The 17,360-nt window shown below is 38.8% G+C and overlaps 1 protein-coding gene and 1 long non-coding RNA gene across 2 annotated transcripts; one reads left to right on the top strand and one right to left on the bottom strand.

Annotated features, from left to right (window-relative positions):
* Positions 1-4,484: 4,484 nt before the first annotated feature.
* On the bottom strand, positions 4,485-9,934 carry LOC144014301 (uncharacterized). Its single transcript, XR_013282441.1, has 4 exons — positions 9,618-9,934; positions 6,814-7,203; positions 6,061-6,262; positions 4,485-5,128 (listed from the first exon to the last, which is right to left on the bottom strand). It is a non-coding gene; the product is annotated as an uncharacterized LOC144014301 (long non-coding RNA).
* On the top strand, positions 9,724-17,137 carry pln2 (phospholamban 2). Its single transcript, XM_077514032.1, has 3 exons — positions 9,724-9,769; positions 10,454-10,515; positions 16,511-17,137. The coding sequence occupies exon 3, from the start codon at positions 16,635-16,637 to the stop codon at positions 16,794-16,796; it is 162 nt and encodes a 53-aa protein (XP_077370158.1). The 5' UTR covers positions 9,724-9,769; positions 10,454-10,515; positions 16,511-16,634; the 3' UTR covers positions 16,797-17,137.
* Positions 17,138-17,360: the final 223 nt, after the last annotated feature.

Below are 17,360 nucleotides of genomic sequence, written 5' to 3'. Positions count from 1 at the left end.
TCGCAACACTTTCGTCCAGATCCAAATTCACCATTCCGGTCCCCAAGAGCCCCTATCCAGCCGGTTTTTCATGTCTCCCTTATCCGACACGGCTGAATCCAATGAACAGCTCATCAGCGAGCTCTGTAGAACCCTGATAAAGATTCTGATGATGAATCAGGTGTGTTGGAGGAGGGAAACAAAACATAGAAAACAGGCTGGATCGGGGCTCTCGAGGACCGGACTTGGGCACCCATGAACTACAAGGTTTCTTAGACCACATCATATTGGAGTGACGTATGTCCTACCTGCAACTCAAGTACGATTCAGAACAACTGGAACATCTCAACTCCAGTGACTTGTTCTATGCAGAGGATAAAGAATATATGACTGAGTACTGTTAAATCGTCTGTCGACCAAGGTTATTATCTTTAGCAAAATCTAATAAAAGAACTAAAATTGAAAACACATTTTGGTTTCATACAAAATAAAAAATAAAATAAAATAAAAAAACAAAATGTTTTTCGAAAATGAAAAGTAACAAACGACCTTTAATGTCTTCAAAACTATATTTATACTAAAAATGTCCTCCGTTTTCGTCTTTGGCAATTAATTTAATACATGAGACTTTTGACTTGATATTATTATAGGGGGAAAATACATATACAGATATAGAGTACACTGTACTTTAACGATTGTCAACAGGAATTCAAGCCACAAACCCACTTTACAAATTGGGGCAACAAAATTGGATTTGTGGATGGTAGTTTTAAAAATGAGATTTTTGCTGAATTTTTATTACACAATAGTTAGCGGGATTTAAAAAAAAAATGTAGCACACAAGAAATGCACACAAAAAAAATAATACAAAAACTAATTTACTAAACTAAATTAAAAGCAAAAAACACACAAAACGAAATAAATAGTATCTATAAAGAAAATTCCGTAACTATTATAACTAGGGATGACCGATACCACTTTTTTCAGACCGATACGATACTCAACTCTTGAGAAGTTACTGATACCAGATACCAATACCACTAATACATAAAATTCCCCCCAATAAATGACAGATAATTTTAAAGAAAGAGCTATGACTCCCAATATAGCATTTTTCCTTAAAATTTGATGAAATTAATGGCAATTTTCTATTCTTCTCATTCCTGATTGTAAAATGGCCAATAAAGGGTCAGCTCACCTGTTTTCTGAAGCTGCGCTGTGATTGGTCGTTACAAGAGACCTGAGCAACATTGATGTCATCTTCAGTCGACAGCAAGTGGCAAAATGGCCGCCCCCTGAGATGGATAAAAATGGCTGGATTTTGCTGCTGAAGTCATATTACACTAACGCAATATTAAGTAAAATAACATATTTAGACCAGTGGGGCGGCATAGAACATATTACAGGGAGTCGTCGGGTTACGTCAGAATTCCTTTCCTACGCTAGTGTTGTCACCCAAATCTCGACTTATTAAAGTTAATATTTACATCAAAATAATCCATCCATCCATCCATTTTCTTGGCCCCTTATTCCTCACAAGGGTCGCGGGGGGTGCTGGCACCTATCTCAGCCGGCTCTGGGCAGTAGGCAGGGGACACCCTGGACTGGTTGCCAGCCAATCGCAGGGCACTCAAAATAATTTGCATAAATAAATAAAAATCTAAAATACAATAAATAAATAAACTAGAGCTGCGAGCAGCTATAAAGGGCCCTCGCAACCCGGGCCACGTTGGGGTACTTGCGCGTCGGGGTACTGGCACGTTGGGGTACTGTCAAATAGGACAAGGACCATCTAAAATGTTTTTGACAAGCCTTGTGTGTGCAAAGTTTAATCAAAACGCAAAATATGGTGCGCAATTCCCAAAATAAATTCAAAATGGCGGACTTCCTTTTAGGTTTAGCATACGGCTACAGAATACTTTTTGTAGGTCTTAAGCTAATAGGTATGCCTCCCAGTTTTCACAAATCTAGGTCAAGTCATCTTTAGTTGTGTATCGCTTGAATCATACAATTGGAAATGCTCCATAAAAATGCATAGAGGGCGCTATTGAGCACAACGTTGGGTTACTTGCACGTCGGGGTACTGGCACGTTGGGGTACTGTTACATGGAACAAGGACCATTTAAAATGTTAGTTTTTTCCATGCCTTGTCTGTGCAAAGTTTCATGAAAAAGGCCAAAAATGATGTAGAAATCCCAAAATAAAATCAAAATAGCGGTCTTCCTCTTTGGTTTGGCAAATGGCTACATAATACTTTTTTGTAGGTCTAGCATAATCATACAATTGGAAATGCTTCGTAAAAATGTCTAGAGGGCGCTATTTATTGCAAATTGCACAATAAATCTCTGAAAATTCATGTTCATGACAAGTCTGATGTGTTTGCAAAGTTTCATGAGTTTTCATGTGTATAAAAAAAAAAAAGCAGCACTTGACAAACAATGCATTGCTATGGCAACAGCGTGTTACAAAATAAAAAACTTTCGATTACTTTGCATCTTAAACATCTTAAGATGAAACACACCAAGTTTGAAGACAGTCGGATAAATTTTGTAGGAGGGGTTCGTTAAAATATGACCCCTGAAAAAGGCCACAAAAAATGGCAACAAATCCCATCATAAATCAAAATGGCAGACTTCCTGTTTGGTTTAGCACATGGTTCCAAGAGACTTTTTTTTGTACATCATGGGCTCTTATGTATGCCTGCAAATTATCATAGCGCTAGGTGAAACGTACAACCGGGAATGCTTCGTTAAAGAGGAGTTTTTTAGCTCAAAATGTGATGCCCGGCCCCTGGGGGACTTCCTGTTGGGTTTAGCACATGGCACCAAAAGACTTTTTTGTACATCCTGGGCTGTTACATATGTCTACAATTTTTCGTCGTTCTAGCTGCTTCGTACAACTGGGAATGCTTCATTAAGAAGGATTTTTTTCCTTTGCAAAAAGTGCATGCCACGACAACAGCGTGTGATGAAATAAAAAATTTTCAATAACTTTTCATTTTCAACATCTTAAGATGAATCACACCAAGTTTGAAGATGATCGGATAAACTCTGTAGGAGGAGTTTGTTAAAATATGACCCCTATGAAATGGCCAAAAAAAATGGCAACACATTCCAAAGTAAATCAAAATGGCGGACACCCTGTTAGGTTTAGCATATGGTTCAAAAAGAGTTTTTTGTACCTCGAGGGCTGTTATATACCTCTACAAATGTTGGTAACTCTAGGTGAAACGTACAGCCGGGTATGCTTTGTTAAAGAGGAGTTTTTTAGCTCAAAATGTGATGCCCGGCCCCTGGGGGACTTCCTGTTGGGTTTAGCACAGGGCACCAAGAGACTTTTTTGTACATCTTGGGCTGTTACATATGTCTACAAATTTTCGTAGCTCTAGCTGCTTCGTACAAATGGGAATGCTTCTTTAAGGATATTTTTTTTCCTTTAAAAACAGTGCATGCCATAACAACAGCGTGCGACGAAATACAAAGCTTTCAATAACTTTTCATCTTCAACATCTTAAGATGAATCACACCAAGTTTGAAGATGATCGGATAAACACTGTAGGAGGAGTTCGTTAAAATAAGACCCCAATGAAATGGCCAAAAAAATGGCAACACGTTCCAAAATAAATCAAAATGGTGGACTTCCTGTTAGGTTTAGCATATGGTTCAAAAAGAGTTTTTTGTAGGTCATAGCCTGTTACATATGTGTACCAATTTTCGTAGCTCTAGATTAAACGTACAACCGGCAATGCTTCGTGAAGTAAGAATTTTTAAACTCTAAATTTGATGCGCCGCCGCCGTCATATAGTATATCAAAAACTTTTCATTTTTCACAATGATGTTGTCCCAGGTGTTGAGATGGTACATCCCAAGTTTGAAGTCAATCGGGTTAACCGTGTAGGAGAAGCGGGCAAAAGTATGACCCCTGTAAATGTGCAAAAATTGGCAAAAATTGGACATTTAAATACTCATACCTCACTTTCTGTCTATTTTAGGGTACACACTTCAAAGAGGTTTTTGTTCATTGGGATGTGCTACAGGTGCCACACAATTTTCATAGCCGTCGGACAATCGTAGCGGGACAGGGATCCGTTTAACCTATGTAGGGGGCGCTAAGGAGCCATTTTTCTTTTATCATGTATGGCGACTTTAAAATATCAAATTTTTCGCCAGGCCTGATGTGCGTGTAAAGTTTGGTGAGTTTTCGTTCACGTTTAGTGTCTCAAAAATGCGATTGTTTGCGGAGAAGAAAAAGAAGAATAACTAGAGCTGCGAGCAGCTATAAAGGGCCCTCGCAACCCGGGCCACGTTGGGGTATATGCAAGTCGGGGGACTTGCACGTTGGGGTACTGTTAAATAGACAAGGACCATGGAAAATAGAAATGCATTTGCCGTGCCTTGTGTGTAAAAAGGTGCAGTAAAAGGCCAAAAATGATGCACAATTCCCAAAATAAATTCAAAAGTGTGGACTTTCTGATGTGTGTGCAAAGTTTCATGAAAAGTCGCTCGTTTGATATTCAAAACCAGCATCTGTTTATTTGAAAACATTACATGGCACAGAGATGGTGTGTGATCAAATAAAAAGCTTTTTGATGACTCTTAATGTGGTGTCGCTGTGCAACACATATGTATTCATGACATAGTGAAGTATTGTGACAGTTTTGTAGGGTCCAGCAAACAGTAAATGTGTGACAGTTATTCAAGAAAAAATGTAGCTTTGAAGCAGGCTAACCAATGACATCATCTAAAGGGGAAAAAAGCACATGAGCAAGCATAGGTATAAGTAGAGGAGAAAAAGAGATGAAAGAAGTGCAAGAGATGGAACAGGAGAGGAATGCAGCTGTTTATGTATAGCTGTTGTAACAGGACAGATTAAATAACACTTTAACCTGGGGTTAACAGCGCCCTAGGACAGATAAACTCTTTAGTGTAAAAGTTTTCTGGGACAGATGAATCCCTTGGGGTCAAAGAGTTTGGGTTAGCACATAGTCTGTCTTAGGATAATGTAACCTCCATGGATGAATTAGTCCTAGGACGCTTTGACCTGCGGGCTAAAACTTCAGGGGGGTTAACCTGTCCTGTTATATTGTGATCATCGTCTTCGTGCATGTCCTCAGTGGCTTCTTCTGTCTGTGTGGCAGCATTTGATACATCTGTAGAACAAAAAAGAATGAAGAATCATGTTAGATCTGTGAAGTTTGGTTGTCTTAGGTGTAGTTTACAGAACAGTCGTGTGCATATTTTTAGCATGGTAGTGTCTTAATACAAATGCATATTATGTAATGCACTGTATATGGATATTACAGACGTAATATTTGACGGTGATCTTATATTCATAGTTTTTGCCCGTTAATAAATAATATAGCTAGTAAGTAATAAGACACGCAAAAATGGTATAGTTGAATCCTCTGGGTCAAAAAGCAATGTTTTAGGATTGTGTGATGAAATGATGAATAAAAGTAAGGATACGACAGGTACATAAATGGTTATGTAAGTGTAAAATTTGTCATGGTGTGTCCAGATACATGCAGGATAAGTATAAAATATTATGGTGTGTGATTGATTTTTTCTTAGTAAAAATTAGTATTGTAAAGGTCAAGTCACAGTATGTCCAAAAATATTTTTAAAAAAAATCTATGGTATAGAAACATCATAATCAGGGGCAAAGACATAAACATAATAATAGTAATTAATAATGATAGAATTTAAATACAATCTTTTCCATGAATATGTCAGTTATTTTGAGAAGATACAGAAAAAAAAGAACTTTGAAGTGTCTATCAGTGGATGAAAGAGGGCAAGATCACAGCATAGCTACATGATATCAGTCACATTTGAAAGTAATCAAGTGTAGTATGTATTCACATTATATACATTGAGAAATTGCGGCTCAATAATCAGTCAGTGTTTTAGTTAACAGTCCAATGTTACCTTCAAGATATTCCTAACAGAAAAAAAGGAACGTGCATTAACAAAAAAATGTAAAAATGTCCATTGTCAAACATGTCATTCATTATACACAATGTGTAGGATGGGGATGCTTGCTGTGTTAGTGTTTGTGTGTCTTCCATGTCATATAGCTTACCATCACGGACAAATGCATCACATGCATCCTTTATATCCAATGCAGTCTGGAGTTCTTTCACAAGCTTGGTTTTGAAGTCTATCTGTTTTTCAAGTGCTCGATTGACTCGAGTCACATGGACTAGTTGGTTCATTTGGGAATGAAGATCAAGGCTGCGCTGGTATAAGTCGTTGCGACTGAAAGCATGATCAATGCATGCATACTGTAATGACAAAGCATTCAATGAAAATCAGTCATGTTAGATTCCATGATTCTAAATAGCAGATCTAACGTGTTGGTGCAAAACGTTGTGGTCGTGTTGCATGTTACTCAATGGCTGTGTGTGTCAAAACGAGTTTATTTGAAAGAATATACAAATATATACACACGGACATATATATTTATACAGTATAACAGTACCGCATGTATTGGTTTTAAGGAAAGAGTTGAAAAGCAGTGTTCAGAAAAAAGCATAAGACGCACAAAGTACCATTTCACTACATGTAATAAGTTGTCAAGTAGACATGTGAATTAAGTGGTTAAGATAGTGGCTACTGTGCAAGTAAGCTTCAATTGTCTCTAAAAGGTTAGCATATGTGTTCTACATGATATCAATGGCTAGACGTGCTCGTGGAGAAACATTACAAACAGAAAAACACACTAAAGGTGCCTTTAACAAACCTGTTAATAAATGAGAACTTAATACATATATGTATGGCATACTGTATATGATTGAGAAAGTTGTCCTGTTTAGTTTATGTATTGTATACTTACGGAAAAAAGTTGGCAATCTTTGCGTATGGAGATGATTAGAGGGTCTTTATCAAAAGAGAATTTGCTTGGTGATTTGTTCATGTTCTGTAGAAAAGCAAAGGAGTAGAAATAAATACAGTATCATACTTCATAAACATACAAGACATTTGTAGCTGTATTAACCATTGTTGGTATTTGAAGTGATAATTTAGGAATAGAAGTGTAGTGATTGCAGAATTTATAGAGTGCTTACCTTGTATGACTTTGTAGATGGAAATGTCTTTTGTTGAAAGAGCTCTTTGTTGTCTACTATATATGCAAGGACAAGCATAAGTAGGTGTGGTTATGAAGTACTTGACCATTGAAATAAAGCAGTGGTATCAAATGTATGGACCGTGGTTTGGCTCAGGCCTGCAAAGGGGTTTAATGTGGCACAAGAGATAATCTTGTAAGGTACAAAAAATAATAATAATATAATAGGTATGCCTCTGAGTTTTCACAAATCTAGGTCAAGTCAAGTCAAGTCATCTTTAGTTATTTCACGCTTGAATCATCCAATCGGAAATGCTCCATAAAAAAATGTATAGAGGGTGCGATTTATTGCAAATTGCACAAGAAATCTCTAAAAATTCATGTTAATGACAAGTCTGATGTGTGTGCAAAGTTTCACGAGTTTTCACACATGTATAGATAAAAAAAAAAAAAGCAGCACTTTACTTGGCAACCAATGCATCGCTATAGCAGCAGCGTGCGACAAAATAAAAAACTTTTGATAAATTTGCATCTTCCTGTTGGGTTTAGCACATGGCACCAAGAGACTTTTTTGTACATCGTGGGCTGTTACATTTGTCTCCAAATTTTCGTAGCTCTAGCTGCTTCGTACAACTGGGAATGCTTCATTAAGAAGTAATTTTTTCCTTTGCAAACTGTGCATGCCACGGCAACAGCGTGCGACAAAATAAAAAGCTTTCAATAACTTTTCATCTTCAACATCTTAAGATGAATCACACCAAGTTTGGAGATGATCGGATAAACTCTGTAGGAGGAGTTCGTTAAAATAAGACCCCTATGAAATGGCCCAAAAAATGGCAACACGTTCCAAAGTAAATCAAAATGGCGGACTTCCTGTTCGGTTTAGCATATGGTTCAAAAAGAGTTTTTTGTACCTTGAGGGCTGTTACATATGTCTTCAAATATTGGTAACTCTAGGTGAAATGTACAGCCGGGAATGCTTCATTAAGTTAGAATTTTGAAACACAAAATTTGATGCCTCGCCTCTGGCGGACTTCCTGTTAGGTTTAGCATATGGCACCAACAGGCTTTTTTGTAGATCATAGTCTGTTACATATGTGTACCAATTTTCGTAGCTCTAGATTAAACGTACCACCGGCAATGCTTCGTTAAGTAAGAATTTTGAAACTGTAAATTTGATGCCCCGCCACCGTCATATAGTATGTCAAAAACTTTAGATTTTTTACCATGATGTTGTCCCAGGTGTTGAGATGGTACAGCCCAAGTTTGAAGTCAATCGGGTTAACCGTGTAGGAGAAGCGGGCAAAAGTATGACCCCTGTAAATGTGCAAAAATGGGCCAAAATTGGACATTCAAATACTCATACCTCACTTCCTGTCTATTTTAGGGTACACATATCAAAGAGGTTTTTGTTCATCTGGATGTGCTACAGGTGCCACACAATTTTCGTAGCCATAGGACAATCGTAGCGGGACAGGGATCCGTTAAACCTATGTAGGTGGCGCTACAGAGCCATTTTTCTGTTATCATGTATGGCGACCTTAAAATATCAAATTTTTCGCCAGACCCGATCTGCGTGTAAAGTTTGGTGAGTTTTCGTTCATGTTTAGTGCCTCAAAAATGTGGTTGTTTGCGGAAAAGAATAATAACAAAGAAAAAGAAGAAGAAGAAGAATAATAATAAGAATTCCTTCAGGAACAATAGGGACCTCGCAGCGGTCGCTGCTCGGGCCCTAATAAGAAGAATTCCTACAAAAACAATAGGGCCTCGCAGCGGCACCGCCGCCGCCGCTGCTCGGGCCCTAATAAGATGCTGTGTGACTGAAGACCACATTTTTGCTAATGATCATCGGTGTCTCTCCTTTCTGTGATCGTTTTATGATGTCTAGCTTCATTTCCATGGTAATTGCTTTTTTTTTTTTGGCTGGACCAACATTGATAGAAGATGTAGCTTTCTTCTTCTTTGGGGCCATGATGTGGAAAAAAGAGGGTGAAAAAGCCAAAGATACTCCTACAAGTGCACAAGCGCTAGCACTACTAGCTAAGGGCTAAATATCGGACGAGGGGAAAACACTGCGGACGAGGAAACAAAATGGTGGACCCGGGCGTAACCGTTGTAAAGTCGGAACACCTTAGGTCGAGTGCGCCTTAACTCAAGGACTCCCTGTAAAAACATTTTCTGTGTTTGACTTCCCCAACATAGATGCTAATTAGCATTAGCATCATTTTTATCTCAAGATGTGCCTTTTCTGTTCCCGCTCTGTCTTCCTATATATATATATATATATATATATATATATATATATATATATATATATATATATATATATATATATATATATATATATATATATATATATATATATGTATATATATATATATATATATATATATATATATATATATATATATATATATATATTTTTTTTTTTTTAAGACCATGAAAACAGCAAATCTAATGTTGACCTCTAATTTGAGTACATCTCAATGGTTATCACGTCCTCTACTATACTGGAAGATAATACGTGCTGACATGCCAGAGAAGCTGTTTCATTCCCTCTCTCTTCGACTCACTCTAGTTTTGGATCAGTCATCTTTTCACCATGTAAGGATACAAAGCTGTGCTGCTCCTGGAACAACAAAAAAAAAAAAACAAGTTCATTCTTTGCAGCAGGAAATAAAAGAAGTGCGAGTCCAGTCGAAGAAGATGTAAACACAGAAAGCATGTGAGCTGCATTTGTAACGTCTGCGTACGAAGGGAAGACATTTTTGTTTTGTTTTGTTTCATCTCTGACTTCAAAGCAATTACAAACTTCCCAGCCAATCTGGAACCGGCTGTAGCCAGTTAAATCATGAACACACTGTAGCACATTTAGTTTCGCTCCTCTTCACACACTTTCACATTCCAGCCGGCACTAAATCTCATAAGTCTCCACAAGCTTGGACAGCTTGTCTCATGTACCTGCTGAGAAAACATTTGTATTATTTTTAATTCACACCGCACGCACTCTTCTTCTTGTGTTTGTCTTCCTTAATGCATCTTCGTCACTGACTGCAGTTTCTTTCCAAGAGGATTAACATTTCATGTCCAGACCATAGCAAATGTCAGCGTGAAATCATATTAAATATAAAACTATGTGATTGACTTTAGTGATTTTTCTTATGGTACTTCTGGGCCAGGGCAGAGAATGTTTTCTACTTTTCCGTTTTTATTTGTATTGTTGAACATGCATACACAATCTCCCCCTATTTTGTCTCAATACAAAAAAAGTTTAAAAGTCTGACAACATAATTTTTCTTGTTGGGGATTGGTCAGTTTTCCTGTTTGACGATTGATTACTTTCACTCTCTCTCTCTCTATCTCTCTCGCTCTTTCTTGCTCTTGCTCCCTCCCTCTCTGGTGTTTACAGCCTTGAATATCCGACATTTCTTTCTCTCTCAAACAGCAGTCAGACCTGCTCCCATCTGCAAGGTAAGAAGCAACATCCTTACACGAAGGGAGGAGGGGTGGGGGGGCTTTAAATCACCTTCTAGCAAATTATACAACTTTTCAGATACTTCATTAGATACACCTACTACATCTAACGAGATCAATACAAGAGCTGTATCCCAAATTTTGGAGTTACACTAATCTAATTCTGCTCAGTTATTTTGGAGTCTTTCAGAGAGGAATTCATTTCACCGTGTATTTATTTATTTGTTTGTACAGATGTGGAATTGTACTGCATCCTTCTACAAGGTAACAACAAAATACCTTTGCTCGGATGCAGTGCAAACTTCACCCACAGACGAAAAACCTACCTATAAAATGACTGACATTGTTCATAAAAACTAAACATTATTATGATACGGTTTGGACTTCCTTAGCTGTACTTGATGCTGTGGCAAGTGTTCGCAGTCCTGATATTTGACTAGTGCTGTTACTATCGAATATTTTTAAAATCGATAATTGACTTGCATTACAAAAGCATTTTTCCCCCTGATTACTGTTTTTTTTTTAACCAGTGAGTGGTGTTAATTTCGTACTTCGTATTCATATAGTGATAAAAAAAAAAAAAGGTGTACGTTGTTACCGTTTCAGTCATTGTTTTTCAAAGATAATCAGTCTTCATTCATGAAGGACGACAGAAATCAGTGAACAATTACTGTTAATATGCTGAAATCAGAGGATATGGACAAATATAAATCAAAAAATGGCTCCAAATGATTACTCACTTATTAATAGGGATATAATTATGCCAGCAATATCGTGATATCGTGATATTAAAACTGCCAAAATATCGTCGTTGTCATGTTCACGATATTTTAATGCAGCACATCTGTTCAAAAAGTCAGGTTGATTTCGATTTGGTCAGTTCTAGCACCCTCTGGTGGCTAGTTTTTTGTTTGTTTGTTTTTTTAGTGCAATTTAATTTTTATTAGAGATGTTTTGGCCCTTCTACGTTTAAAATCTATACAAACTGTCAGATGAAGGGGAACGTAATATGACTGTGAAGCAAGTCAATATGTGGAGGAACTCAATGAGTGTGTGCATTAACAACATAACATAATCATAGTAACATAATAATGATAAAAAACACAATAATAATAATAATAATAATAATAATAATAATAATAATAACATTACTGTTATGTACAAAAGCACAATATTGTGCTTTTTTTAAGTATGAGTTCTTTTTTTTTTTTTTTTTACAATATATTGTGACCTTTTTTAAATATCACCAACCCCCCCCCACAATATTGTGATAATTATTGTATTGTGAGCTTCATATTGTGATAATAGCGTATCGTGGCTAGTAATGTGACGATATTGTGATAAATCGTAATACTTTGTCTCCCGATAGATTATTGATACGCCTACGCAAGTATCGCGATATTTGTAGTTAATATACAGACACTATAACGGCTCCTTTGTTCATTACTTATTGAGCAATTACTTGTCGAGCTACTAGGGGGCGCGCCTCATAAGAGTGGCAGGGAAATGTACGGAAGTCTTCAGGCGAAGAAGACTCATGAGCTTACTTTTACTTGTGTAAGACATTTTTCTGTCCAGCAATTGACTCAGTATTACATAACCTTAATCAATTTGAACATTTTTAAATTTTATGTTTCGACTTTTTGAAGCACACAATTTCTGAGGATTATTAATATTGATTTAACTGGATTGAATATTTAAGTAATTTTATTTATTTACTTTTGCAATGTTACACAAACACCAGTTTTAATATTATGTTTTAGTGATGGTATAAAAAAAAACTATTTTTATCATTGGGAAAAAAACATCAGTTTATGTCTTGAGTAGTTTTATTATAGATTATTGTGGATTTATTACCTGACCAATATATGGATAATCGCGGTATCGTCATATTGTGAGATAATCGTTATTGTGAGCCTTGTATCGTATATCATATCGTATCATCAGGTACCCAGAGGTTCTCACCCCTAATCGTGACATTTGGATATCGTTACATCCCTATTAACTAACACAGTTGCCAATTAATTTAATAATCGATTATTTGTCAATTAACTTTGACAGCTCTACTTTGGACTTTGTCGCTAAATTGCATCCAAAGCAAATCAGCAAAAACAAAACAAAACAAGCTTAGAGGACATCAGACATATTTTCCTTCATCATTTCTCCATTAACACGTTGACTCGTCTCTGCAACGTGTGTCGAGTTTCCATAGCAGCTGAAAGGCAGTTTGATGGAAACTATGAATGAGTCTATAGATAAGGAATGTCGCTCCAAAGCAGCGGCACCCCATCAGCTGTTCCCCAAAAAGCGGCACCCCATCAGCTGTTCCCCAAAATCCATCTGATCTCGAAATGATGACGTAATAGTTCTTTGAGAAGCATGTGATCACTTTTGTGGACATAATCGACAAGACTTTTCGTTACTTGTCACAAGCAGCCACATGACGCTTCACAGACACATTGGAGCGATGCCATGTGAAGAGAGGCTAACAATAGCTGTTTGTGTTCATAAGTCTCGCTCACTGACTGTCGCCTCTTCGTGAAACAAAAACAAAGATGGAAACATTCTTTTTCGGAACATGTGCTTGAGAATGAACATGAGCGCATGAGAGTGACTTCTTCAGCAGGCTGACCAAAAAAAAAAAAAGTGAGTCGAGGCCAAATAAAGTGCAGACAGCAAGTGGCGACACAGAGATGACTTTGCTGAAAACGAAGATTTAAAATCTATTTTGTCTAGACGGGAGCTAAATTTAGCAAAGGCCTCGAAAGCTCCTCGGATTTACTGGCAACACTGAATTATTTTCGCTCATTAGCGGCGAGAAAAAGCGAGGATTACTTGCACGTCGTTCCGCAAAGGGACAGTTGACTGTCTGACTCAGCACTCGGATTATGTGATATTGTCACTTGTACGCTGTCGCAAGTATATTTCTGAAATGACAAAAGTTATGGATGACATAGAAAGGTGAAAATACATTTGACTAAGTTTATATGACAAACTAAAAATAAAAATTGGAGTGAATGGAGAAAAATGCTGTAAAGAACTTCTTCATTAAGGGGTGCAACTACATTATACTCATTGATCGATAAGTATGATCGAGTTATCATCTGCTAAGTTGCTTGGTCTGATAGTCTGATAAGTCTTTATAAAAGCTTACCATTTGCTTACTTTAAAGTTTAGCCAATCGTGAAATGTTGAACCTTGCAAGTTTCACATTCTTGTTTACTGGCTATTATGTTTGATACATGATCCTAATTAGGGATGTTCGATGCCACTTCTTCATACACTAATACCAGTATGAATACTCGACTGTTGATTAGTCACCAATACCAAGTACGGTGGTACTTGTACTTACGAACGTCCCTTCACACGAAAATTTCAAGTTACGAAACGCCTCAACAGGAAAATATTTCCTCTTGTTACGAAAGAAGTTTCAGGATACGAAAGGTAAAAAGACAGCTCCCAGAGTTTCCTGAACGCAACACACTTACAGCTGCTCTGCCACTTTCTATTACCTTAGCATACCGCATGTATCTATGTGTGTAAAATAGATAGATAATAGATGTATCTATGTAGCGTCCTCGTCATTCGCCCCTCGGGCCATGAGGTGTTCAGATAGTTTTACATAAATGTATTAACTAACGGCCGACAAAAATTCAAACAATTGGTGATTAATAAAGGCGACGTTGCACAGTAAGTTTTTAATTGCGACGAGATGGGCCTTTTTTGGAAAAAGATGCCTCGATGAACCTGAATCGATTTTTAAACATCCATTTTTGATGGAAAAATATTCAACAAAACGTCTTAGGGTTCACACCTTAAGCATAGAAGAACATTATGTTAATGAAACCTTAACATTTTATTTCAATGTTGTTCAAACCTGAAACAGATTACAACCTGTTTGTTAAATACAGTGGCTCACAGTTATAAGACTGAAGTTTCAGAAAAATAAATAATACATTTAGATACAAATTTGACAGTGTACATGTACAAGTTTACTTATTAGTATTTTCAAAATTTGAGTAAAAAAAAAAATCCCAACAATCGATTTATAAATTCATATCGGGATTAATCGGTATAATCGGAATAGTGATACGAATCGAATCGTCAGGTACTAGGCAATTCACACCCCTAGTACACATCCATCCATTTTCTTGACCGCTTATTCCTCACAAGGGTCGCGGGGGTGCTGGCGCCTATCTCAGCTGGCTCTGGGCAGTAGGCGGGGGACACCTCGGGACAATTCGGAGCGCCCAATTAACCTGCCGTGCATGTCTTTGGAATGTGGGAGGAGACCGGAGTACCCGGAGAAGACCCACGCGGGCACGGGGAGAACATGCAAACTCCACCCAGGAAGGCCGGAGCCTGGACTCGAACTGGAGCCCTCAGAACTGGGAGGCGGATGTGCTAACCACTCGTCCACCGTGCCCCCCACCCCTAGTACACAATAAAATTAAAATAAATAAAGACATAAAATAAAACTAAGCATTAGGCCCACTGGTAGCAAATTGGGGTTCAGAGTCTCGCTCAAGGACACTTCGACGTGGTCACCATGGGTGAGGATCAAACCCACAACCTCTACCACTGAGTCATGCCGCCCCTAATTCTCCATCAAGACATTATGGACAATCATATGCTTTGTGTATCAATTTGGGGAAGGCCCGTTTCTGTTCCAGCATGACTTTTCCCCCAGTGTACACAGCAAAGCCCATTAAAGCATATTTGGATGTGTTTTTTGTGAAGACCTTGAAAAACGCCTACCTCAACCCATACATGTGAAAACTGAAATGCTCTTCTGGAGAAATGGATGAAATGCTTCACTCATCACTCAACATCTGTTCTTCACTTCCTGAAGGTGTAATGGACTGTCTCAATACTTTTGTCCACACTGTGTATGTTCCTTCCAATAATTTGAACAATGCCGAGGCCAGGCCATTGGAGGTATGAGCAGACCAACGCACTTACAAAAGTTATCTCGTGGAGGCTGGACGAGGTGCTAACATGTCGAGTTATAATCAGCGACTCAAGAGGGGGAAGAAATAAATCAGAATGATAAAATACATTCCTGCCCTATAAAAATCTTTTAAAGATGACTCGCCAGTAAAAAATAGCAAAAGAACTTGGCAGGGGTGACATACAAAGAGCAAGATGGCCACTGTTAGCGGCAACTGCTAATACAAAAGCATGGTCACCTTGTCACATTGGCATTGTTGCGAGGAAAGTCCTGCATCGGATCATAAAAGGGATTCAAAGCCGCGATGAAAGACATTTCAAATGTCATCCCATGTGCTCGCGTTCATCCCCCATCAAGCTCGGCATGCGCATGGCAGACATTTTGGCGCGCGATGACGCTGGGGAAAGGCGTAAAATCAGCCGTGGCGACTTTGACTTCACATTGTTGTCATGATGTCCATGCTGCCACTCCCCCCACGTCTGGCATCGTCAGACCTCGGCTGGCGCCTGCAGGCAGTTCTCTTATCATCACACCATGTGCTATTTCACAGCGGAGGTCACATGACCACAAGGCGGAGAGTGCTGATTTGTTTCGCATCAGAGTTCAACTAGAATGACACTTTCGAAGGGCAGGTAATCGATTGCAAGTGGACACCCCCTTAGATGACTAAAAACAGCTGGATGACCAATCAGAGTTCACCTGTTTTCTGTAGCTGCGCTCTGATTGGTTGTTACCTGAGACCTGAGCAACTGTGATGTCATCTTCAGTCGACAGCGAGTGGCAAAATGGCCACCCCCTTAGATGACTAAAAACAGCTGGACGACCAATCAGAGTTCACCTATTTTCTGTAGCTGCGCTCTGATTGGTTGTTACCTGAGACCTGAGCAACTGTGGTGTCATCTTCAGTCGACAGCGAGTGGCAAAATGACTTCCCCTTTAAACCAAAATGCTTCTTTAGTTCTAAATTTACAAGCTGCTCTGCCACCCTGCAGATGAATGGCCAGTTGATATGCATGTTTCTGTGTTTCCTTTCACCTGCAGAGATAAACGCGTTCCGCCGCAGAACCACTCCGGACCTGAACTCCACACCGGCGCTACCTTCATGTCCTGATTCCCTCGCCGTTGCCTCTCTCCTCAACTCGAGCTCACCGCAAACCGTCCCGAGATGGAGCGCGTCCAGCACATCACCAAGTCGGCCATCCGCCGCGCGTCCCAAATCGAGGTGACCCCGCAGGCCAAGAGGAACCTGCAGGAGCTCTTCGTCAACTTCACCCTCATCCTCATCTGCCTGCTCCTCATCTACATCATCGTCCTGCTGAGCAGCTGATGCGGCGTCCGCGCACCGGCCCCGCCCTCGCACTTCACCGATCCACTCCATGTGTGACTGCATGTCTCCCTAACTGCTGCCACCGACTCGGTGCAATTTGATTTCACCTGAAGGATGAGTGAGCTACAGTACGCACTACGCACCCAGCCGCAGTATACGGTTGGAAATTTTGCACGTTTACTACAAAAAATGTGCCACATTAACTGAACAAGAAACGATGTGTGAAACTCACAGCTACTCAGGACTTCCACGGGTTGGTTTATGTCACACTCCCGTCCTGAGAACAAAAGATGAAATCGTCACTTGATGCACACGGTTAAATAAACACAGAGCAACAATGGCGTTGGTGAGAACATCATTTGCTGTTTGAGGTGACATTCACATGAACTCATTTGCTCCCAATTACTTACAAATACGTTTTGTTTTTTTAAGTGTCCCAAAGACGTATATACACGTTTTTTTTTTTATTTATTTATTTATTTTTTTATGCTAGAGCATACAGAAGGCTTTGACGCAGCCTCTCAACTGCAAACAGTTGCAGAAATGGTAGTTATTACAAAATCT

Source organism: Festucalex cinctus, chromosome 2, assembly GCF_051991245.1.
Source record: "Festucalex cinctus isolate MCC-2025b chromosome 2, RoL_Fcin_1.0, whole genome shotgun sequence".
In the NCBI taxonomy this organism is placed as follows: Eukaryota; Metazoa; Chordata; class Actinopteri; order Syngnathiformes; family Syngnathidae; genus Festucalex; species Festucalex cinctus.
The sequence above is the reverse complement of the archived record's forward strand: the minus strand, read 5'-3'. Positions and strand labels throughout refer to the sequence as shown.